The 26,785-nt window shown below is 38.6% G+C and overlaps 1 protein-coding gene across 31 annotated transcripts in view; it reads right to left on the bottom strand.

The window, feature by feature from the left end:
* Positions 1-4,962: 4,962 nt before the first annotated feature.
* The window catches only part of REPS2 (RALBP1 associated Eps domain containing 2), a 247,577-nt gene continuing 225,754 nt past the window's right edge, over positions 4,963-26,785 (bottom strand). For 29 of the 31 annotated variants that reach the window (XR_011535897.1, XR_011535898.1, XM_070604194.1 and 26 more), the window contains 2 exons: positions 22,315-22,420; positions 4,963-10,263 (listed from right to left, as the gene is read on the bottom strand). Coding sequence is in view for 27 of the 31 variants with exons in the window: in XM_070604194.1 (XP_070460295.1) it covers positions 10,195-10,263; positions 22,315-22,420 (175 nt within the window). In the remaining 4 variants the exon portion in view is untranslated. The remainder of the gene's footprint in view (positions 10,264-22,314; positions 22,421-26,785) is intronic. The other 2 variants (XR_011535896.1, XR_011535895.1) reach the window with 2 other exon arrangements.

The raw sequence follows: 26,785 nt of genomic DNA, 5'->3' as shown, positions 1-26,785 counted from the left end.
GAATTATGATGGCGTCTTTATTGTAAATCAAGGGATTGTATATGTGTGGAGGTGTCTTGGAGCTCTCTATTCTGTACCACTGATCTATTTGTCTAACATTTGCAACAATACCACACTCTTAATTACTGTGACTTCATAATAAGTCTTGAAATCTAATAGTGTAAGTCCTCCAACTTTGTTCTTCAAGATTCTCTACCTTGACCATTGAGATGAACACTTAAAATTAGTGCATGTATGTATGTATATTATACCTCAATAAAAAAGTAAATAACACAAAAGGGCCTTTCTGGGGAGTATGGGAGATGAGATATTGAGCCTCTCTCAAGGAATCAGAAATCTAGCAATACAGGAGTGTGTATAGCAAGAATGTAGAGCTGCCTTTATAGACAAGGTATGCAAGCTCCAATTTGTCATAGTCGCCACCTATTGTTCCCTATCACTGAGGTGTATGGGCCAGTGCCACTTATCTTACTCCTGACTTGCTTCACTCATTTACATTCAGGCTTGGACCCTAGCGGTATCTGAATTAGTGGACTAATTTAGCACCCTGTGAAAGGGTGTCCCTGGTAGTAGTGGTGAGAAAGCTCCATTGCTCTGGATAATTGAGGGAAATGGAGGGAAGCCCAAGGAGCTCCTCTAAAGCAAGTTTCTCCATCTTGGCACTATTGACATTTGGCGCTGTCCTGTGTACTGCAGGACGTTTAGCAGCACCCCTGGCCTCTACCCACCAGATGTTTCCTCAAGTGGTGACAACCCAAAAATGTTTCTAGACATTGCCAAATGTTCCTTGCGTGGCAGGGGCAGAATTGCACCCAGTTGAGAACTACTGGCCTAGACTCAGACTAGAAACAGGAAGGGTGGAAGAGAGATCTGTAGTGGGGGTATGAGCACTGAATTAGAAATACTGGCAGGATCCCCACAGTTGCCACCTGCCCACCTTCCCTCAACTAGCAGAAGCAGAACAATATAAAGAGGGAAAGGAGGAACACTTTGAGAAAGAGTGGACTGTGAAGCATGGAGCTATTATAAACAAGACAGCTCAATCACAAACTCAGAGGGTCATCTTTCGCATAGAATACAATGTGAACAATGTCCCCTGGAGTTGTGCGATGTGGTAGGCCTGGATATAAACTATTTACAAGCTCCCATTTCCCTAAATATTCTATAAATTCTGCCCCTTTCCCACTCCACCCCATTCTCCATACACATACACACAAATTCCTTGTGTAAATGATGTTTAGGGGGGAAACAGATGATCCATCTATCAAACTAATTCCTAGGAAGCATACTAGAGCCAGAAGTGACTAGGATAAAAACATCAGTTCCTCCACCATTACCTCTGCCTCTCAGAATCTCCAGAAAGATTGAGATGCAGGCTCTCACCACACATGGGTTGAGGTTAGAGCCAATTTCATTTGCATTTCAAAGGTCTTGCATCACAATTCTCTGTATCTGTATTTAATTTGCTTTGCTTTCCTTTATTTCATTGCCCAAACATTATCTTTCTTTCCCCTTGGCTTTCCTTCAGCCTAGCAGCTTTGATTAAGTTTAATACAGGGGTGGAGGCATGTGCTGTGTTCCCAGTGGTGTACCAAAGATGGGAGTGGTCCACCCCAGGTCCAAGAATAAAGGGTACATTCTCTGTAGAAAATTAAAAAACAACAATAAAATTGAATAAAAGTCAGTTTGCTTTTATCATCACCATATGCCAGCAATTTTGAAATTGTTTAGACATTGGTCAATGATAAAATGCTCCTCCCCCAAAAAAATATTCTATTGGTTTATGTTCTAAACAATTCCTGTGGATGTTTTGTTTTTCAAATTATACGTATTATTTTTCTCTTTTTTTTTTGAGGTATGCTTTTTTTTTTTGGTGAGGAATATTGGCCCTGAGCTAACATCTGTTGCCAATCTCCCTCTTTTTTTTCTCTCCCCAAAGCCCCAGTACATAGCTGTATATCCTAGTTGTAAGTCATTCTAGTTCTTCTATGTGGGACACCGCCACAGCATGGCTTGATGAGTGGTGTGTAGGTCCCCGCCCAGGATTCAAAATGGCAAACCCTGGGCTGCTGAAGCAGAGTGTGTGAACTTAACCACTCAGCCATGGGGCCAGGCCCATGGCTACTATTTTTTAAATATACATTTACATTTATATCACAAGTATAAGCACATGAGCAGAAGCAGAAGACAGAAATATATATACACACACACAGATAGACATGTAATATTTATGTCTTCTGCTGATGTTGCTTTTGCTTAGGATGCTAAAGGATACTCACAGGTGAATCTTGAAAATTTTAAACAGTTCCTGTGCCAAATGCTTTTTTTTTTTTTTTTTTTGCCAAATCTGCTAAGAGGACTTCAGGGCAAATAAAAGAAGGTACATCTGGGTTACAATCTTATAACCAAAGATAAAGATCCTTTTTATTCTATGTTTTTAAAGAAAAATGCAATGAGGGGAAAACCACTCAGATACCTGCAAACACTAATGTTCACACTTCCAGAACACCGCATATTCAAAAAACAATATGGCAGCACTCTTTGAAGGTGGAGTTTGCCATGGAGATGCTACACTGGGAGCATTTTCTCCCCAAGGCCTGGGGACTTTTCAGAATTGTTAAATAACTTCAACTGAGAACCCTTTATTCAAAAGGAATTGGCTATTTCAGCTTCATTTCCAAACTCTTCATTTCTACACTTTGATAAGCCTTCTCACCAAAGGAAAAAAAAAAAAAAAAGAGCCCTGCACCTCTTGGTCATCTCGGGGCCCCTGATATCTCCCCCAAAAAGAAAGAGTTGAGGATGGAAAAAGTCTCATGTCATCCAATAGGACTCCTGCCCACCAGGGTTTAGTCCCCTGTGTTCTGGGCTTTGGTCCCTTGTCCAAACACATGCCAGAAGATGTGTAAAAAATCAAACTAACAGACTTGGTTCATGTCAGAAATGCTAGTTTGCAATCTCCCAGTGAAGCATTTCCAATCTAGGGGGTAGGAAAAAATTGGGAGAACACAAATCACTTCTTAAATATTAGTGAAGTGACTTCATGCATTTGTGCTTAAATCTTGAAAAGGGCTGTAATCTCAGGATGCTTTATGCCGTCTCATGATATGCAAGGCCTTCCCATCAGGCCCTGTGCCTGACTCTTGCCGCTTCCTCCCTTCCACACTCCACATCCACCCATTCCATCCAGAGGGGAATCTTCTGCAGTTCCCAGAATACACTACACTCTTACCCCGACTTGCCTCAGCTCACACAGCTCCCTCTGCCTGGAACATCCTCTTCTTAGTTAATGCATATCCCTCTTTTAAGACTCTTCCATGAAGCTTTCCTGGATCCCCACAGTCTGAGTTAGATGGCCCTCCTGTGTGTTTTCAGAGCAACCTGGCCTTGTGTCTACTGGTGAACTGTGCTCACCACAACTTTTTCCTCTTCAGCTCAGAGCTAGACTACATTTCCCAGGCTCCCTTGTGGTTAACTGCTATCATATGGCTGGGTTCTGGGAAATGAAATATGCATAGAAGTGATGTGTGTCACTTCTGTGAAGAGAAATTGTATCCTCTCTGCAGTCTCTCTTTTCTCCACACACTGGCTATAAAGGAGAAAACTCTCGAGCCCTAGGGGAAGATGGAGGTACACATGGAAGGATTCTGGGTTCCTGCATAACCACAAAGAAAATGGCACAACTACGAACATCCACTCTGGACTGTGAGTGAGAAATAAACTTTCATTGTGTCAAGCCACTGAACTCTTGGGGTTATTTGTTATAGCACTTAGCCCACCCTGATTAATACATCGCAGTACCTATCCCACACTGCACTGCAATTCATTTGCAGGTCTCTGTGAGCTCCTTGAGGAAGGGATTCCGTCTTGTAGGTCTCATCTCTAGCTCCTCGCATAGTGCTTGATACACTGTAGGGGCACAGTAAACATCTGTGGAAGGAAGGTCAGGAGAGGGAACAAACTCATGAATGGACACAGCTGCACAGCAGAAAGTCTGCCCTGAGAACATTTTGATCCCTGGCTCTGAATTAGCTGAGACCCTAGATGAGTCACTTTTGCCTCTCTGCACCACTGCCTCCTTGACTGTAAAATGATGTTAGCTAGATCAGCAGTTCTACTTTAGTGAGCATCAGTATCACCTGGGGGGCTTATTAACACACACATTGCCAGGCCCACTCCCAGACTTCCTGATTGAACTGGTCTGGGGCGGGTCCCAAGAATTTGCATTTCTAATAAGTTCCCTGATGCTGCTGATCTGGGGGCTACACTTTGTGAATGACTTGCCTATTTGATCTCACATCTCTTTTATCTCTAAAGTATGTGACCCAGTGATCCTCACCAGTGCCTGGGAAAGGTCAGGGCCTGGTGATCTCCAGTGTCTAAGCTTATGAGCCAAATCAGGGATGATTATTCCAGAGTTAGTCTGGCATTTGGAACTACGAGATTGGAAATATCCTATGTGTAACCCACCATTTGCACCTACAATACAGGATAAAACCTCTACCTGATAGGAGACTGGTGCCTCCTAAAATTCAAATTTTAAAGGTAAGAAACTGCAACTTTGGTGCCAGAGTACTTGGCTGGGATTTCAAGCCAATTCTTCCTGATCCCTCCCCTTTACTCCCACTCCAGCTAAGGACATCATGCTGAGAACATTTTTGAACAAAAGAACATTGACAAGATGAAGCAAATAACCAGATCCCACGTTAAGGCAAGTTTTCAATTCAGTGGATCTTTAAAATGCACTGCGAGTTAGCCATGATATCTCATGACTGCCCAGTGTTTACCGTGTGCAGACATTTAAGGACCTAGCTCAGATCACCAGGAGGTAAAAATAATCAAGTCTCAGACTTTGATTTAATTGGGAAGACTTCCAATTCCTTTTCATGTCACTTGCATTAAATGCATGAGACCAAATATGGACCACAATATATTGACACCAAGACTCCATAAAAGCCACGCTTAGTTATCATACATTTATTTTTAACATAGCACCCCAGTTTCACATCATGTACATTTTCTAAAGTTGGAAATTCTTAACCTACTATGTTCTTAACACACCTTCCAACAAATATGAAAAAGAGGCAGTAAGGTTAGCTTGAGTCTACAAGTCACAATCCAAATATAGGATGCCCTATATTTATTTATGCTTAAGATCAATATACATAATATTCCCAATGCTTAGCAAATGAATGAGACTCTGGCTAAGTATTAACACAACTTGTTAGCACATCATCATGAAAAGACAGAAGGCATCAAATATATACTTTGCTGTTACTCATTTTACTGTTTAATGTACCTGTAGTGAAAAAATATACATTTTTACTTTCAAGATTAAAATAGACCATCAGCTCATGATCTCTCCGGGCCCACTGCTATGAAGACTAAAATGGCTCTTCCCACCTCTGGCTCACTTGAACATCGTATTTGTGCTGAAGACAAAAATATTTGAGGGCTGTAGCCCTCAAATCCCAACTCAAGCCCTCTTAAAAGTCCAATATCCTCTGGTCTTCAGAGTCATAAACCCACTTTCTCCAACCTCCCACAGCCATGAACTTAGCTAAGAGCAAGGCAGGAGAACTGACAAAACATAAAATATGAACATTCTCCAACTCAGGAGACCAGAGCAACGCTTCTGTAATTAGAACAAGTCCTCTCAATTGAAACCCTGCAATGCCTTTTAGAAAAGGTTCCTTTATCATCAAGTGTATTAGTAAATGTAGAAAATAACTATACAAGCCTAAAAGCAACTGTGTACCTGGGATGTCTTGCTCACATTAACAGACTGTTTTAGGGAACGCTTGTAAGGCAACCTCTGAAAGCCTATTTTTGGGGAGGGAAGCAGCTCTTAGAATCTGCTTGCATTGCTTTTAAAGTCTGACCCTCTGTGTCTGAAGTTCTTACTGTTGCTCTTGGGAGGGTCATGTAACTAGCTACATTTCTCATTGCAAACAAGCAAAAGCAGGGTGCCTCACAGAGTAAGACTCACATTCAAATTGCCATCCATGACCGATCTGTTGGCATTGGTGGGCAGTCTCCCTTAGCCTGTGCCCAAGGAGAAGCAAGATATGCCACCTCAGGGCTCTAAAAACCCAAATCCCCACTTCTTAGTAGGAGAACCACACTGAGTCATGATGCAAAAAAACCATAACAAAACACCCATAACTAAAGTGCAAATTCAAGCGATCCTTTGAAATCACAGTTTTAAAAAAGAGTACACTTGAAACAGAGTAAACCGGTTCAAAAGAGAAACCAAAGTTACTTGTGTTCTATTTAACTAGAGGAAAAAAAGACTTCTGAACTGATAGCTCAGTCTGTTCACATTCATAATGTTCAAACCACAACCTACTGAGTTCTACTTGTCAATAATATGGGAAGATCTGGTTGCTATGATATTTCAAATTCTTTTTTTATATTTTTAAAATTGCATTCCCTTGGTGATATCTAGTCAGGAGGTGTGATTCTAGTTTGTGTTGAACAAATGTTTTTAACTCTAAGGTGTTATACTATAATTGAGATCTTTCCAACTACTGCTTAGAAGACAACATTTGCAAATGCCTGTTTTAATTGCAAGAAACACACCCATTCCAGATTATTTTGTTATTGATTTTCTGAGTACACATCTATTATTACCATGGTTGTGAGATCACTTAAGAAATAAACAAATATCATTTAGAAACAGACTACAGAACCTAGTCACATATGAAGAGAAGAATGCTTTATGATAGTTCAGACATTGGTAGGAAATCAAAGGAAATTCACGTTTTTGATTACTCACCCTAAAATATGCTGAAATTGAACATTTGCAACCCAAGTAACCAAAGATATATTGAAGAAAACTATAACTTACTACATATTGAGTTCATTTCAATCACAGTAGTCTATTTTAAAAACAAACTCCCATAAGGAATATAGGAATGGAATCCATTCAAAGCAACAGCTGTCAAAAGTTCTGCCAAGAAACTCAGAGTAATTTATTGCATCATGAAAGGTGAGGTGTTCAAAAGAACAAATAGTTCAATCATATTCTTTCCCTTCAGACTTTATTTTCTGCCTCAATCCAAGAGAAATATCTAGATCTAAAACTCATTAAAACGTGTTTTCATATTCTAAGGCTGATTAAGTAAATAAAATTCAACATGGTAAATAGAAGAAACCCTTATAATCCATTTTTAGTATTGCTAGAGGCTAGAAGACTCAACTTAGAATCAGGCTGGCATCCCAACTCTGCCACCAGCTACCTCTTTCTATGGATTCTTGGGCAAGGAACTGGCTTCTTAGGGCCTCGATTTCCCCACAAGCAAACTGCAGGAGATGGGTACAGGTCCTCTCAGCTCTGACATCCTACTCTCCAATAATAGTAAAATGGGCATAATTTCCAGTTAAGCTGCCTCCTCTCCCAATCAGGCCCAAAGCACTTCTCTAATATTTAAAGAGGAGTTAGATCCTTAATTAAGGCAAATATCTGCCTTGATTACAACATGCACCTCCATTCCAGATATCTGCCTTTTCATTTTGCTTCATGTCTGCTGGATAGGGAGGCGGCAAAAGCAATACATCACATTCAAGAGATACTGAGATACCCAATAAGCCCGCTACCAACTCCTACTGTGCTTTCATCCTTGGGACTAAAGGATCCCTATGGAGGTAGAGCACTTAACAACAAGGTCATTAAACCCCCATGGATGGGGGCAACATCGACCCTGTCCAAGAATTCTCCCCAAGCAGGTCTAATTTTTGAGTAGATTTATACAAGAGGTATAATAGTGATTTCAATAACCCAGCCTTCCTATAAATCACATTAAAGGCTCACAGAAACATTATCAAGAGTTATAATCCTAAACTGAAAGTGCACATCCTAAAAAAACAGAGAAATACAGGATGAACACTAGTTAGCTAATAATAATGAGAAGTGTGTATGTATGTGTATGTGTGTGTGTGTATTTAATTGTTTTTTAAAAATCCACTTCTAAGCAACTAATAAACTGTGGTCACTATTAAGTTCAGTCAAGAAGGCTGGGTATAGAGATTATTGGCGTGTGCTTTAATGCAATGCCTATCTTAAAACATTGGTGAGACTATGCAACTCACGGGGCTTTGATCATCCAATGCAAGTTTTTTCCTTTAATGAAAACCAAGCCAACTAAAGGAAACCTCAACCTCCTAATTGGGCTCACTCTGGCACTGACTTGATGGGGGAAAACAACATGTCAATATTTTTTAAATGCATAATGTAGACTAACATTCCTTAGTTTGTATGTCTGTTTAATGGATATGAAGTGCTACGTTGAGTGAGTGCATATGGACTGGAAGATTAGGAGATAAAATGCATGCTAGTCTTTCCTGGATTGAATATAACAAAAGGCAAACATGCTGTGAAGTGTCTGCAACAAGGACACTGTTGATAAAATTTGTTGCAGCCCCCCAGATCTCAGAACATGGGAAAAGAGGTTACCTAAAAAATCTGCAATGACCCATTCACAACCTTAGAAAGGGTTTAAACTGACTCCAAACCCTTCCCACAAGGACAAAAAGAGACAGCCAAAAGGGAAGGAAAGGTACAATAGAGAAATAGTTCAAGTTTTGTGATTTCCAAAATCAAATCAATGCAAAATCCTTTAATATGCATAGAACAGAATCAACAATTTGTTTTTCTTTGGAAAAATATCATCTGTTTGAGCCTTTCTCTTCGGCTATTAAGCTATTGATAAAGCTTGCCAATGGAAAAGGAAGCATTAAATAAATGCCTACTTTTTCTAAAAGCCATCAACTCGACCAAAATCAAAGGCTTAATCCTACATTCTGCAAACCTATCCGAAACTACTTCAAAAAGGAGCCTAGGCACACCCTACCCCTCTGTCCTAAGAATGGGTAAATTAGCAAAATGTACAAGAGACAGCGTTTCTTCCATCAGTCTCTGGAAGTGATGTTAAAGCTGGTTTGCCCCAATCCCTCTACGGTTGGTCAATGCTCACTTTCAACTTGGGCTTTCAGGAGAAGCAGTGGCTATCTAAATTTCTATAGGATACTAGCTTCTGCAATTTGAGCTTACTATTTTACATGACTTACATTGGAGTCAGTTGGGCTCCTCTGGACTGTACATAAACCAATCACCTCCTAAGGGTATGCTTCACAGAGAACAAAACAGTAGTATATCCAGTGTGAGGATTGGCTTGCTTTCATTATTTCTTCATACCCAATACACTCACAATCCAGGTTAAAATAACAAAGACAAAAATAAGTACCAGAGATGGTTGGATTGCTGGTAACAACCATTTCCCCTTCTTCCTCAGTTTGGGGTTCAACACCAAATATTTATCAGTCCAAACAGTCTCATCAGCCTTTCATATTTGATAGGTGGTTTCCAAATTCATGCATTTACAGATATGTTATCCCATGCAGGATAAGAGTAGAGGTCTGGCAACTATTTATTTAATTTGATTGGGCGAGGCAGTTAAAGCAGATTGCTCTTGCCCGAAAATTTACATGAAAGGAATGAGTTATCTGGGTTGATGGTCTAGTTGGGCCAAGTTAAATAGATCATTGACGAAACTTCCACTTTATGGAGGAGTAAAGACTCAGTAAATCTTTGCCATTCAATAGAAAACAACAGTCATGTATTATTTATAGCTAGATATAATATCAAAATGGCACTAGAGAAGCAATTTTTGGCATATAGTTGTGGAGAGCACAGCGCCAGTCTAAATCCGATACTTTTGTTTTATTTTAGCTTTTATTATCATCATGCCAAAGACTATCCAGTTGGAATCTCAACTATTCAGGAAACCAACCTACTGTATATGATATACATACAAAAATAAAACAAGCATCCTGAAGGTACTCAGTTATAAGGTTTTGTACAAATCATAAATCCTTTAAATAAATAATTCTCTAAATTGTTTTTATTTGCCAGAAGATTGGTTTTTGGTAGGGAGCAACATCTAACACCTTAAGGAAGTACTTAAGAAAGGGAGATAAATTCCACTGACAATTACAAGTGTGATAACTAGTTGTATTTTTTCCACCACAGTCAAACGCACAAGTGAAGTACAAGAGAAAAGGTGATATGGATTATATTCTGCTGCTCACAGCTTTTGACACAGTCTCAGACATCTTTGACAAGTAGTTGGGTTGAAAAATTCAAAGGAAAGACCTTGGCAGAAAAGGTCACCACTGTTACTTGAATCTTGGGAGTCATAACACAGTGACTGGACGAAGTTGTTCCAATTGGTTTTCCAATGCAATCCGTTCTTGATGAACCTCCTGAGTTGTACAAAACAGAGAGAAGAAAAACAAAAGAGCAAAGGGGTCATTTCCTGGGTTCATCCCTACTTCATTAGATAGTAAAAATAAATTTATAACTGGACCCATAAATACTTAAGTGCCATATGACTCAAGGACAAGCAGCCTGGAAAGCATCATATTTAAAGCTGGTTACCAGACAAAGGAAGTTTGACAATTTGTAGTCTCTCAACTCTTTTCTGAAGATGATGCAATGAAACTGACTGACCTCTCCAGCCCTGCCTGAATCTCACCCTCAGTTTTAACAGGATCAGTGGCTGGCAGAGAATGATGTTGAAAATTACAAGACTGACAGAGGGAGCAGAAAAGCAAAAGTAGATTCCTAATACTGAGAGGTGAGCTATCAGGACTAAATCTCTAGTTGCAATCTCTCATTTCTAATCCAGAAACCTTATTTCTGGATTAGAAATACTCCATCAGCACCATAATCAGTCAGGTCTGAGGGAGAAAGTGTACCAGTTGTCCCTCCATCAAAGTCTCATCCAGGCTCCTGCACAAATTATAGCTTAAGGTGACTTCTTGGCTAAAGGCAGAAAAGAGGATCAGCAATCTGCTATTTGGGACTTCAAATATGCAGCCCTAAAACAGATTTATTGGTAGGGAGAGAGAGGAACAAATAAATGCATTCTTAAGTAGAATCAGTCAAGGTGGGAAAAAATTCTATATAAAGGCTCAATTCTGAGATGTCCCAGAAGAATGAACATGAAAATAGTGTAGAACTCAACAAGCACATATTCAACCCCCCCCCCACCCCTGACCCACTCATCCAACAGTCTTTGAGTATCTATCTACTATGGGCCAGATTCTGCTCTAGATGTGATGGTACCAGCAAAGAACAGACAGATAAGACCAATGCCCTCAAAGGGCTTATACTCAAATGGCAAGAGAAAGACCAAGTTAAAGAACAAGATACTTTCAGAAGCAAATAAACAAGACGATGCAATAGAGAGTAATGGGGAATCTAGGAGAAAAGTGGAGAGGGTGGTGAGGGAAGGCATCTCAGAGGGGATGCTATTTGAGAAGAGACTTAAATGAAGTGAGGTGTGAGCCATGTGACGATATGGGAAAGACATAATGGCAACTGCAAAGGGCCCAAAGGAGGGAATGAGCTTGGTGTGTCTGATGAACAAAAAGGCCTGTGTGACCAGAGCAGAGGGAGCAAGGAAGACATTGGCAGGAGTTGAAGTCAGAGTTAGGCAGGGACCTTATGGACAGAGGAAGGAGTGTAGACGCCATTCAAAGTGCAGGGGAATGGCAATGAGGGCCTTGCATCAGGGAAGGCATGTGGCCTAATTTAGAATTCAAAATTTTCACTCTGGCTATTGTGCAGACAGTGGTTTGTAGCAGGGCAAGAGTGGAAGCAGGGAGCAGTTGGGAGGTTACTGCACAGACCCAGGTGAGAAACGAAAATAGCTTAGATCAGGGTAGCAGCCATAAAGATGGAGAGAGGTGGATATTCTGGATATATTTTGAATCTAGGACTGATAGGACTTGCTTAGGAAATTGATGTAGGAAAGAAGGAAGGGGATTTGGGATTGAGCAAGTGCGTGGCTGGTAGTAGTATTAAGTATAAGAAGATTGGATGAGAAATAGGCATTTCAAGGAGAGGCTTGGGAATTGAGCATCTGAGATGTGTATTAGATATATTAGGAGAAAAAGTTGAGTAAGCAGTTGTAAATGCATGCTGAGAGCTCATGCAAAGAGAAAAGAGGGGAAATAGAAGTAGGGCTTGAGATACAAATTCATGATCAACATCATCTAGTAAAAGAATATAGATAGAGGTTGCAAGTAAAGATGGAACAGAACATATGCACCATACTCATTCCCTACTGGAACTCCACTAAAACAATAAAAAAAAATTTTTAAGTCATAAACACACAAATACAGGAAAAACAAACGGGAAGAGGTGATAGCAATAAAATTTGTAAACTAGAAAGCAAACTGATGAACAGTAAATTATTTAGAAGATTCAAGAAAAATCAATGTCGGGATTCTACCAGTTGCTGAGTAGGTCTCTTCCTATTATGCATTACAGAACTGGGGAAATAACCACAGGGTGGATTAGGGCGTCCACTGGACCCACTGTGAGAAGGACCTGAGCTACAACTCCACTGATCCTCTGACCTCCATAAGATCCTACTCTGACTGGTGGATCACAGTGACATTTTGAATTTCCTAGAATTAGTGTCAGTTCAAAGCCAGTGGCTAGTAATCCCCCCAAAATCTGATTAGTTCCCTTTCCCCAATGCACAGACCCTTGTATATGGTCACAGGTCACTTTTGGAAAGGCTAGGAGAAAGATTAACAGTATAAATTTTTGGCTGCATAATGGGGTCCTTTCTTAAGGTGACCCAGATGCCCCTTTTTGAAGGGGCTCTGCATCTGGAAACTGACTTAGTTTGGGAACAGATTGAGAGGCCATGACTAGAGGTCTGTTTTAATGATTCTTCAGACTTCTGTTCACTTGAATTAGAACTCTCACTCATACAGATCAAGTAAAGAAAACTGAATTGCAAGCTAAGCACAAGGATAAAACAAGACCAAATCTGATTTTACGTAGAATGATGCCTGAAAGACTCAGATTGGCAGCACTAGATACCTATGAAGGTGGGAGTGAAAGAGGGGAGGAGACTGGCTAAAATAAGCGTTAGTTGAAAGTCTGCTTCAGAAGCAATTAGATCCCCAGATCCTTCCTGCCACAGCAGACCAATAAATATTTATTCCTTGAAAAGGTAAAAGAGAGGCCCTCTCAATTGGCAATACACAGACACAGTTGAGGACAACATGCTGGACTGGAAATAGGGGGATTAAATGAGTATCTTGGATGCTGAGACCAACAGCCCTCTCCCTCCACTGAACCAGGTCTTTCCCTCCAAAGAGGAGACAAAAAAGACAAAAACCAGACCAAAAGGAAAGAGCCAATGATACTGTCTTTGGGGGTTCCCTAACTATCCAGCCCAGCCAGACTGCTGAAGAGTGAAGCTCAAAGTTGACAAGCCCCACAACACACTATGAACTTCCAATTAGTGCTTTCATCCTCTTCCAAAATATAAGCAAAGAAGGCCCAATAGATATTGAAGGATAGCATCTAATGAGAAATACATACAACAAAATAAAAAAGGAAGTATTCAGGAAGAAGAAAAACACCACCATCAAGAGAAGATATTACAACAATGAAACAAGAATTGGATACCATCAAAAGAAAACAGAGAACAAAAAGTAAACTCTTGGTTATTAAACAATAGGAGATTTCAAATTTAAAATTAAGTCAGTCTCCAAAAATAGACAAAGAGACAAAAATACAGAAGGAAAGAAGAGGAAAGAAAGAAAACAGAAGAGAAAATTAGAGAACTAAGCTAAGAGGCTTAATGTCTGAAAAATATCAGCAAGGGAGAACAGGGAAAATGGAGGCGAGGGATAATTAACAACAACAAAAATCAAGAAAACTCACAGAACTGAAGAATATGGGTTTCTAAATTAAAAGGGCTTACCAAGTATAAAGAACAATTGATGAAACTGACTGACATCAAAGCAGAGAGAGAGGAGAGAAAAATCAAAACCAAACAAAATATAAAACAAAAATAAGGTCACATACAAAGATTCATAAAACAGAATGAAGTTTGACATTTTAAAAAATAATTTTATTTTTTATTATCATATGGTAAAACTGACTTTTTTCTTTTAGCAAACAGGTCTATAAACTTTAAAACATGTATAGATTAGTGTAACTACCACCACAAAGAGGGTACATTACAGTTCCAACAACCAAAAAGCTCCCTGGTACTACTCATTGACATATAAACCCTCATTCCATGCATAACCCCTGACAACCACCAATCTGTTTTCCAGCACTATAGTTTTGCCTTTTCAAGAATGTCAAATAAAAGGAATCATACAGTACACAACCTTTTGACACTGGCTTGTCTCACTCACCATGTCTTTCAGGTTCATCCAAGCTGTTGTGCATATTATTCTTTTTTACTGCTGAGTACTATTCCATTGCGTGGATGTACCACAGTGTATCCATTCACCCTTTGAAGAATATTTGGATTGTTTTCCGGATTTTGGCTATCACCGTTGGGTCACATAGTGAGTGTATGTATAATTTTATAAAAAACTGCCAATTATTCAGAGTGGCGTACTATTTTGTATTCCCACGACCAATACATGAGTGTTCCGGTTGCCAGCACTTGGTGTCGTCACTATTTTCTGTTTTAGCAATTCTAATATACTGTATACTGTATAATGAAAACTACAAAGTGCTGCTAAAAGAAATCCAAGAAGATCTGAATAAACAGAGAGACAAACGCTGTTCATGTGTTGGAAGACTCAACGTAGCAGTTATGTCATTTTTCTCCAAAGTGATCCATAGATTCAATACAACGCCAATCAAAATCCCTGCAGGATTATTTGTAGGTATAGACCAGATAATTCTATAGTTTATATGTAAGGGCGAAGGAACTGGAATAGCTAAAACAAATTTGGAAAAGGAGAACAAAGTTGGAGGAATCACTTTAGTATCAAGCTTTAATAATCAAGACAGTATGATATTGGTGGAGGGACTGATGCATAGACCAATGGTGCAGAATACAGAGTCCTGAAGTAGACCACATGAATAGAGTCATTTGATCTCTGACAAAGGTGCAAAATCAATTCATTGAGAAATGATAGTCTTTTCAACAAATTGTTTTTGTAATAATTGGTCATCCATATGTAAAAAAATGAACCTTGATCACCTCACACCTCACACCTTATATAAAGATTAACTTGAAATGGTTCATAGATGCAAATGTAAAACATGAAAGTATAAAACTTTTAGAAGAAAACATAGGAAAAAATCTTCATGACCTGGGGTTAGAAATGATGCCAAAAGCACAATCTACAACAGAAAAAAACCAATAAATTGGAATTCATCAAAATTAAAAACTTTTGCTCTGCCAAAACACCATCAAGAGAATTAAGAGACAAGCTACAGACTGGGAGAAAATATTTGCAACTCACTTATTTGACAGAGGACTTGTATCCAGATTATATAAAGAAAATTCAATAATAAGAATTCTCAAAGCTCAAATAACTCAACTTAAAAATGGGCAAAAGACTTGAACAGATACTTCACTAAGGAGGATATAAGGATGACAAATAAACATGTGAGAAGATTTTCAACATCATTAGCCATTAGGGAAATGCAAATTAAAGCCATGATCATATACCACTACTCTATTCATGTGGTCTACTTCAGGACTCTGTATTCTGCTCCATTGGTCTATGCATCAATCCCTCCACCAATATCATACTGTCTTGATTATTAAAGCTTGATACTAAAGTGATTCCTCCAACTTTGTTCTCCTTTTCCAAATTTGTTTTAGCTATTCCAGTTCCTTCGCCCTTACATATAAACTATAGAATTATCTGGTCTATACCTACAAATAATCCTGCAGGGATTTTGATTGGCATTGAATTGAATCTATAGATCACTTTGGAGAAAAATGACATAATGCTATGTTGAGTCTTCCAACACATGAACAGCGTATGTCTCTCTATTTATTCAGATCTTCTTGGATTTCTTTTAGCAGTACTTTGTAGTTTTCCATATACAGATCCTGTGTGTTCTGATGAATTTATACCTAAGTATTTCATTTGAGGGATGGAGCAAGTTATTATGAATGGTATTGTTTTTCAGATTTCCATTACCAATTGTTCATTGATTGTATATAGGAATATGATTGCTTTTTGCGTGTTGACCTTATATTCTGTGACCTGCATAAACTCAATTAGAAAATAAAATTTTAAAAAATAATTCAATTTGCAATAGTGTCACAAAAAGAATTTGGGAATAAATTTAACAAAAGACATGTAATACTTACACACTCAGAACCACTGAGAGGAATTTTACAAGATCTAGATAACTGAAGAGGAGCACTCTGCTCGCAGATTGGCAGACTCAACATCGTTTAGATGTCAATTTTCCTTAAACATATCTATCAATTCAATGTAAATCAAATCATAATCTTAACAGGAGATTTTGTAGCAAATGAACCACTAATTCTAAAATTTATATGAAACAAAGGGCCCAAAATATCCAAAGGAATCTTGAAAAAGAAGAAGAGGTTGAAAATTTTATACTACCAGACTTATAGACTTACGATAAAGCAACAGTAATCAACACTGTGTAGAACTGGTATAAAGATCAATGAATAGATTAACGGAACAGAATAAGAACCCAGAAATAATTCTATACTTATATGGTCATTAGATTTTTGCTAAGGGCACCAAAGTAATCCAAGGAGGAAAAGAAATTCTTTTCAACAAATGGTGCTAGATTAATGAGATACTGATATGGGAAAAAATAAACCTTGACCCTAATCTCACACCATTCACAAAACTTAATTCAAGACAGATCATAGACACTGGTGCAGCCATTATGGAAAACACTATGGAAGTTCATTGAAAAATTAAAAATAGAACTACTGGAGTGACATCAGCATGATGGCTGAATCAGATGCCGCTCATTTGTGTCCCCCTGCCAATAACAACAATTTGGCATCCATTCATGGACCAAGTGCCTTTATGGGAGCTTTGGGATCCAGCACTATACACCAAAGGACCCAGAAGGAGTCTCACCCAGTTGTGTGTCAGATAAGAGACACACAGACCTCAGTCCTGGCTCTGGATCCTGCAATGGCCCATGAACCACCTCTAGCCCTTCTCAGCTGCAGTCCAGGATCCCCTGGAAAACTGTTTTAGACAATCACCCACAGATGAAAGAGCCTTTGTGGAAGTCCAGGTTTCCAGCAGAGAAGTTCCAGCACAACAGTGGAGGAAAAACATACAAGTTTGGATGCATTGGAGAGGGTAAGAGGAACTCATTGACTTTACTCACATCACCCTCTCCCTCTTAGCACACCTTAGGGCCAAGAGAGATCTCCTTGGCCCATGATTTCTCCCATGGGGGAAGTGAGAGTGTGTAAGTGAGCACCCAGCTTCACCAGCTGTGTGAGATACTGCCAAAGAGGCTCATTTCTCTCTTCCTCCATCCAGAGTACTGAATTGTGAACTGCGTGACTGGGAGGCAGGAAGAGGCTGGGAAAGTGGCAGATCAGAATCTGGAAGGGCATTAAAGGAACATGGATCCTACAAAATGTGTTGCAGGACTCCATCAAGAAGCCCACCTATGAGTCACTGGGAATCCTCCAACTGGCCATGGGGCATGCCCAATGCTCCATGGGATTTACTCGCACACACCCCCACCCTATGCCCAGCTCCCTGTTCACACTCCCAATAGTGGCCACAAGAGCGAGTTTGGCAGATGGCTAGTGAGCACATGCAGAAAGCCTGTGCTGGCCCAAATCTGTGGGCCAGAGAGAGACTACAAATTTGAGCTTTAGTGCCACCTTTGGGAGAAAATAGAGGCTGTCAGCACTTGGCCTAGTGTTTTGCAGGATGAGAAGAAGGCATACAAGCTTAAGAATTCTGCCACAAGAGGGAGCAAGATACATCAAGCAGGTGCATCCATAGAAGGTCTGAGAAAGCTTCAGAATCCCTAGCAGGGTTGAAGGAAGGTATTTTTCTCCCAAAGGCAGTTAATAAAGACTGGAAGAGGTGACTGCTACTTCAAATATGAAGACAGAAATGCAAAACTTCAAGGAACATGAAAAACCAAGGAAACACGACATCACAAGAGAACCACGATAATCTTTTAGTAGCCAATTCCAAAGATAAGGAGATCTACAATTTACCCGATGATAAAATAGTTGTTTTAAGGAAATTCAACAAGCTACAAGAAAACACAGAAAGACAAGTCAATGAAATCAGGAAAACTACACTACACAAACAAAACGAGAAGTTTAACAAAGAGACAGAAATCATTAAAAAAAAGGACAAAACAAATTCTACGGCTGAAGAATACAATAAATGAAATGAAAAATGCAATACAGAGCATCAACATCAGAATGGATCAAGCAGAAGAAAGAATATGTGAGATAGAAGACAGGAACTTTGAAATTGTCCAGCCAGAGGAGAAGAAAGAAAAAAGAATTAGAAAGAGTGAAGAATGCCTACATGATCTATGGTATACCATCAAAAGAAATAATTTGTGAATTATTGGAGTTCCAGAAGTTTAAGAGAGAAGGGAGCAGAAACCTTATTTAAAGAAATAATGGCTGAGAACTTCCCAAATCTGGGCAGTGATATGGATATCAAAGTTTATGAAGCTCATGGATCACCATGCAAACTCAACTTAAAGAGATCTTCTTCAAGATTCGTTATAATAAAACTGTCAAAAATCAAAGACAAAGAGACTATCTTAAAAGCAGAAAGAGAAAAGAAACTTGTAACTTACAAGGGAACCTTCATAAGGCTATCAGCAGATTTCTCAGCAGGCATCTTACAGGCCAGGAGAGAGTGGGATGATATATTCAAAGTCCTGAAAGAAAAAAACTGCCAACCAAGAATATTCCATTCAGCAAAGTTCTCCTGCAGAAATGAAGGCAAGAAAAAGCCTCCCTTGAGGCAGGCCCATGGCCGAGTGGTTAAGTTCATGCACTCTGCTTTGGCAGCCCAGGGTTTTACCAGTTCAGATCCTGAGCACAGACATGGCACCGCTCATCAGCCATGCTGAGGGGGTGTCCCACATAGCAGAACTAGAAGGACCTATAAGTAGAATATACAACTATATTCTGGGGAGCTTTGGGGAGAAGAAGAAGAAAAAATAAAAGAAGATTGGCAACAGATGTTAGCTCAGGTGCAAATCTTTAAAAAAAGAAGAAAAAAGAAAAAGCCTTTCTCAAACAAACAAAAGGTAAGGGAGTTCATTATCAATAGACTTGCCTTACAAGAAACGCAGAAAGGAGTTCTTCAAGCTAACATGAAGGGACACTAATTAGTAACATAAAAACATATGAAAATATATAAGACACTGGTAAAGGTAAGTATATAGTCAAATTCAGAATACTCTAATACTGTAACATGGTGGTATGTTACACTTAACTGTAGTAAAAAGGTTAAAGGAAAGAATATTAAAAATAACTATAGTTACAACAATTTGTTAATGAATACACAATATAAAAAGAAGAAATCACGACATCAAAAACAAAAAAGGAGGGAATAAAAAGGACTTTCTTTTATATGCGACAGAAGTTAGTTGTTTGTAAGCCTCATGGTAACCATAAAACCAAACGTACAGTAGACTCACAAAAGATAAAGAGAAGGAATCAAAGCATACTACTACAGAAAATCATCAATTCACAATGGAAGACAGCAACAGAGGGAGAAAGGAACAAGGGAACTACAAAACAGCCAGAAAACAATAAGATGGTATTAGTAAGCCCTTATCTATCAATAATTACTCTAAATGTAAATAGATGGAATTCTCCAATCAAAAGATATAGTGTAGATAAAAAAACAAGACCCAACTATATGTTGCCTACAAAACTTCAGCTTTAAGAACACAAAAAGCCTCAAAGTGAAGGAATGAAAAAGATATTCCATGCAAGTAGACACCAAAAGAGAATACAGGTGGGAATGTAAATTGGTACAGCCACTATGGAAAACAGTATGGAGGTTCTTCAAAATTTAAAAAAGAACTGCCATATGATCCAGCAATCCCATTTCTAGGTATATATCCAAAGGAATTGAAATCAGTATCTCAAAAAGATATCTGTACTCCCATGTTCGTTGCAGCATTATTCACAACAGCCAAGACATGGAAGCAACCTAAATGTCCATCAATGGACAATGAATAAAGAAAATGTATATACAGGCAATGGAATATTATTCAGCCCTAAAAAATAAAGAAATCCTGCTATCTGAAACATCATGGATAAACATGGAGGACATTATGGTAAGGGAAATAAGCCAGACACAGAAAAGGACAACACTAGATGACACCACTTATTTGAGAACCAAGAGAAATGAGAATATATTTCCACACAAAGACTTATTCAAGAATGTAGTTTTACTCAAAATAGCCAAAAAATGGAAATAGCTCAGGTGTCCATTAATAGGAGAATTGATAAACCAAACTGTGGCATATTCACTCAATGAAATACTACTCAGCAATAAAAAGGAACAGATTACTGACACAAGCAACAATATAAATGAATCTCAAAAACATAATACTAAGTGAAAGAAGCTTTACACAAAAATACATGCTTGAGGACACTATTTACATAAAATTATAGAATAGGCAACACTATTGCATAAGAAATTTAGAATAGTGGTTACCTCTGTATGAGTGGAGCAGGTAGTGACTTGGAAAAAACATGAGGAAGCTCCCTGGGGTGATGGTAATGTTCTATATCTTGATAGGAGTTTGGGTTCCATAAGTATATGCATTTGTTAAAAATTCAGCAAATATACACTTAAGATTTGTGTATTCATTGTATATAAAATTTACATCATAAGAAAAACTTGTAAAAATACTCTAGTTAATGATATGCATGTTAAAAATATTTGGGGTACAAGTACAGATGTCTACAATTTACTTGAAAATATGTTAAAAATAAGATGGACTGATGGATAGAGGGACAGATATGTGATAAAACACGTATAGTAAAATGTTAATGGTAGAACCAAAGTGATGGCTATAAAAGTATTTACTCTGATTCTTTCAAATTTCCCATATGTTTGAAAATGTTCATAATAAAATATTGGGGCAAAAGGGGGGGATAATAAAAGAGAAATCAAAGAAGGATGAGACAGCAGAGAATGCTAAAGAAGAAGCACCAGTGAAGTAGAAGGAAAACGAGCAGTCTGATACACCAAAAGCCAGTGAGAAAAGTGATTTCAGAGGAGGGAATGGTCAATTGTGTAGAATTTTTCTGAAAATTCAAGTAATATCAAAACAGGCCCAGTGGATGTGGCTGTGAAAGAAGTGTGAGTGGAAGAAAATGAAGCCACAATGAAGCAGAGGGAGAGAAAACTTGGTGAGAAAATAGAGACAATAAACGAAAACAACTCCTAAGAAACTTGGCTGTGAAGGAGACCAGAGAGATGGGGCAGCAGCTGAACGAGGGTGTGGGGTCAAGACAATGGACAATACCAGAGCAGATTTGTGTGTAGATGAGAACGATCTAGCAGAGAATCAGAAGATGTAGTGGGTAGAATTGTGTCCCCTGAGAAGATACGTTTAAGTTCGAACCCCCAGTACCTATAAATGTGACCTTAGATGGAAATAAGATCTTTGAAGATATAATTTAGTTAAAATGAAGCTATGCTAGATTAGGGTGGGCCTTAATCCAATGACTGGTGTCCTTATAACAAGAGGAATTTAGACAAGAGACAGAATGCCATGTGACAGTGGAGGCAGAAACTGGAGTAATGCATCTACAAGCCAAGGAATGCCAAGGATTGCCAGCAACTACTAGAAACTGGGAAGAAGAAAGAAAGGCTTTTCCCCTACAGCTCTCAGAAAAAGAGCATGGCTCTGTTGACACCTTAATTTCAGACTTCTAGCCTCCAGAGCTGTGAGAATAGATTTCTGTTATTTTAAGCCACCAAGTTTATAGTACTTTGTTATGGCAGCCCTGGGAAACTAACACAGGGGAGATTAATGGTGAAGAGAAATAGATGATAAGGACAGGGGTGATGTCCTTGACAAGGTGATACGGAATCATTTCCAAGGTACTCGGGAGGAGCTGACCTTTGATAGTATCAGCCACCCTCTTCCACTGAAGTAAGTATAGCATCATTCAAGGAGGATCTAAACAATTTTTACCCAGCAGCTTTCAACAATAAAGAACACTTCAAAAGCCTTTGTAATAGATTCCCAGTCCTTTTAACTAAGACACAATATGCAGCCTACATATTAAAGTTACCGGCCTTCCTTTAAGTATACAAGAACCAACCCATGAAACTTAAATACAGTGATTCTCTGCCTTCCAAAAGGTGTTTGAGATCAAAGAGGCAAGTCTTACCAACAGGAATAGAACCAGGTCCTCAGCCAACGGTCAAAATGAAACAAAACAAAACAAGCAGATGAAAACCCTGGTAACTCAAATTCAGGAAGTTCCTTACCTTGAGCTGCTGTTGGAGTTCACTGTTCAAGCGGGCCAGCACTGCATTTGCCTCTTTATTTTTGCGGATAGCAGTTTGAATAGCCTTCTTCTGTTTGGAAGACTGTCTACAAAAAAGTAGAAACAGTTTAGTGAAATAGAACTTAGAGGTCTGGACCCTTGTGGGTCAGAACTCTGACTCATGAGAAGTGCTAAACTAACAAGGGGCTAACGTCACAGGGCTCCAAAAATAAATTCACATATTCACAGAGAGGCAGGCACACACCAAATGAAACAAATTTGTCAGGATGAATTATTTACACCTGAAGTAATTCCCATTTTATAATTTGAACAAAAGCTGTAAATTGAGCCTTTTCAAATACTTTGCATCCCATTTACTCCAAGACATTTTAATAAGTATTTCTTCCTGACAAACCATATTAACTGGAATGCCCTTTTTGTGTAAGCATTGATGGCATTTAAAAGACCTGCAGGTTGACAAGTCTGAAGGAAAAGAAGAACATTCTCTACAGCAAAAATCCTACATTAACTTAGCCAACCTACATAACTCTCCTTTATTTATTATTAGGCAAGAATGCCTGAGTGTGTATGTGTGTGAGTGTGCACATGCACGTGCACAAACCAGCATACATCTGTGGCACTTGAGAAAAATGCAGAAACGTTTTAAAACCAGTATTCCCAAATTAAGTCAATAGCAAATTCACAGAACAGGTATAACTAGGGTGACCATATGTCCCACTTTGTCCCTTACAGTCTCTGTTTATACTTCTTGTTCAGTCATAATTATTCTTAGTGCTCTCTTAGCCCTCAAAACTGTCCACGGTTGGAATGATAAATCAACATTGTTGTATCACCTACAACCTTGCATCCCACAGCAAGAAACACTGAATTCTCAAAGCAAAAGGGTAATTTAAGTTCCCCTAGAAAAACAAACATCTTTGTAGTCACTAGGAGACGGGTTCTAGGCCAGAGCAACTGAACTGCAATGCATTGTGACTACCTTAGAGATCTGATTAATACTCACTGAGAATATACACTACGCTGGCCACTCCACTAATCTGTACAAGACATACTTTCTTCCCCAACAAGCGTAGAGCTAAAGATTAATTTTTTCATCCATAAATAGACAGGGAAGCAGATCCAAAATCTACTTTTTAAAAAGATATAGATTGGATGGGGCCGGCCCCGTGGCCGAGTGGTTAAGTTCGTGCGCTCCTCTGCAGGCGGCCCAGTGTTTCGTTGCTTCGAATCCTGGGTGCGGACATGGCACTGCTCATCAAACCACGCTGAGGCAGCGTCCCACATGCCACAGCTAAAGGGACCCACAACAAAGAATATACAACTATGTACTGGGGGGCTTTGGGGAGAAAAAGGAAAAAAATAAAATCTTAAAAAAAAAAGACATAGATTGGATTTCTGGTTTCAAGACAAGATAGAATAAACACACTTCTCTCAATTCTTCCCACTAAGTACACTTAAAACCCTGGACATATTATATAAAACAAACATAAGATGACTCCAAAAAGTGGAGTGAAGAGGGCAAACCAGCTAGGGAATTCAATACCCAGAGAATCACATAGCAGTGAATTCCCGGGGTTTTCCTTTTTGCTCCATATATCCCAGACTGGATAGTGGAGAAGTTGGCAATGCATAAATGTCAATGAAGGCAGACAAAAAAAGCCTCTCCAACATCCTGCACTCTCTAGCCAAAGGACTTGAAAAGGGGCAGCCTAGCAAGACAGAAATTAGACACAATATCCCTCCTGAATATAGGTGAAAAATCTTTAACAAAATACTAGCAAACCGAATTCAGCAATATATAAAAAGAATTATACACCATGACTAAGAGGAGTTTATTCCAGGGATGCAAGACTAATTCAATATTCAAAAAACAATCAATGTTATCCCCCACCCTAACAGATGGAAGAAGAAAAATATCACATGACGATATCATTTAATGTAGAAAAAGCACCTGATAAAACTCAACACCTACTCATGATAAAAACTCAGAAAACTATGAATAGAGGAGAACATTCTCAACTTGATAAAGAACCTCTATAAAGAAACTATGGCTAACTTCAAACTTAATGAAAAACTGAATGCTTTCCCCCTAAGATTAGGAACAAGGTAAGCATTTCTGTTCTCATCATTATTTTCAACACAGTGCTGGAAGTCCTAGCCAGCAAAATACAAGAAAAGGAAATAAAAGGCACACATACTGAAAAGAAAGGAATGAAACTGTCCCTATTTGCAGATGATATAATGGTTTATGTAGAAAATCCCAAGGAATATATAAAAAACTCCTAGAACTAATAAGTGATTTCAGCAAGGATAGAAGTGAGTTTGCAGGATAGAAGATCAGCATACCAAAATCAATAGTATTTTGATATACTAACAATGAATACTTGGAAGTCAAAATTAAAAATATGGTATTATTTACAAAGACTCAAACTGAAATCCTTAGATACAAAATTTGTACAGAATTTACATGCTGAAAACTATACAACACTGATGAAAGAAAGAAAAAGAGGATCCAGATAAATGGAGAAATATATCACATTCAAGGACTGGAAGACTCAACATAGTAAAGATGTTAACTCTCTCCAGATCGATATAAAGGTTTAACAAAATTCCTATCAAAATCCCAGCAAGATCTTTTGTAGTTCAAGACAAAATTATTCTAAAATTTATATGGAAAGTCAAAGGAATTAGAATAGCTAAAACAATTTTAAAAAATAATAATAAAGTGGGAGAAATAGGAGACTTGTTATATAGCTATAGCATCAAGTAATCAAATAACCAAGACAGTAACCTAGACTGTGCGGTACTGGCAGAAAGAAAGACACATGGATCAATGGAACAGAACAGAGAACCCAGAAAAAGACTCACACTAGTACGGCCAACTTATTTTTGACAGAGGTACAAAAGCAAGTCAATGGAAAAAGAATAGCCTTTTCAACAAACACTGCTGAAGTGTCAAGTGTAAAATTATAAAACTTTTAGAGGAAAACACAAGAGGAAATCCTCAGGACCTAGGGCTTGGTGAAGAGATTTTAGACATGACAACAAAAGCATGATCCTTAAAAGAAAAAGAAATCAATAAGTTGGACCTCATCAAAATTTTAAAAACGTTTGCTCTGGGAAAGACTCACATTAAAAGGATGAAAAGACAAGCTACAGACTGGGAGAAAATATTTGCAAACCACAGATTTGACAAGTGGTTTGTATTTAGAATATATAAAGAACTCTCAAAATTCAACAGTGAAAAAACAATCAGAAAATGGGCAAAGGACATGAGAGACATGTCACCGAAGAGGATATATGATGGCAAATACACACATGAAATGATGTTCAACATCACTAGCCACTAGAGAAATGCAAATTAAGACCACAATGGGATAGAATTACACATCTGTTAGAACAGCTAAAATTTTTTTTTAAAAAGTGACAATACCAAATGCTGGTAAGGATGTGGAGAAACTGAATCTCTTGTATATTGCTGCTGGAAATGTAAAAATGGTACAGCCATTTTAGAAAACAACTTGGCAGTGTCTTTAAAAACTAAACATACACGGTATACAACCCAACAATCACACTCCTGAACATTTATCCCAGAGAAATCAAAACTTATACACACACAAGAACCTATACACAGATGCTCACAGCAGCTTTATCCATAATACTCAACAACTACACACAACCAAAATGTCTCTCAACAGGTGAATGGCTAAACAAACTGTGGTACAGACCGCTGCTTAGCACTATTGAGATATGTAACAACTTGGATGGATGGCAAGGACATTTATGCTGAGTGAAAAAAAACAAACTCAAAAGGCATGTAATGCTACTTATATAACATTCTCAAAATGACAAAATTACAGAGATGGAAAACAGATCAATGGTTGCCAGGGGTAAGGAATGTTGAGGAGGAGGGGGTAGGTGTGACCTCTGTATCTTGATCACAGTGGTGGTTACAAGACTCCACACATGTGATAAAATGGCATGGAATTATACATATACACTGTCCCAACATCAACTTCCCAGTTTTGATATTGTACTATAGTTAGGTAAAATGTAATTAAAGGGAGAAACTAGGCAAAAGATACACAGGACTTCTTTGTACTATTTTTATAATTTCCTATGGATCTATACTTATTTAAAAATAAAAAGTTTAAAAGAAAAAAGATGTCAATCAGAATTGGATGCCCCTCCTTCAACTACTACCATGCTATGTGTGCCCAGCTTGTAACAGTTTCCTCCTTCATTGGGAACTGTGTCCATCCCTTTTCCCCTTCTCCACAGGGATGGGTCCCTGGCAAGCAGTTTGTCTTAAGAAACTCTCGCCTCTATTTTCACACTTGAATGGATGCTGGCCCATGCTGACCTGACTAGATTTTCTCTCCCAGGCATGTGGGTTATGGCTAAGAGTTCAGTTTAGCCTGGGCCCTGGAAAGTGAGAATATAATCCCTAG

This window comes from Equus przewalskii, chromosome X, assembly GCF_037783145.1.
Source record: "Equus przewalskii isolate Varuska chromosome X, EquPr2, whole genome shotgun sequence".
NCBI classification, from domain to species: Eukaryota; Metazoa; Chordata; class Mammalia; order Perissodactyla; family Equidae; genus Equus; species Equus przewalskii.
This window is presented reverse-complemented; position numbering and strand designations above follow the sequence as displayed.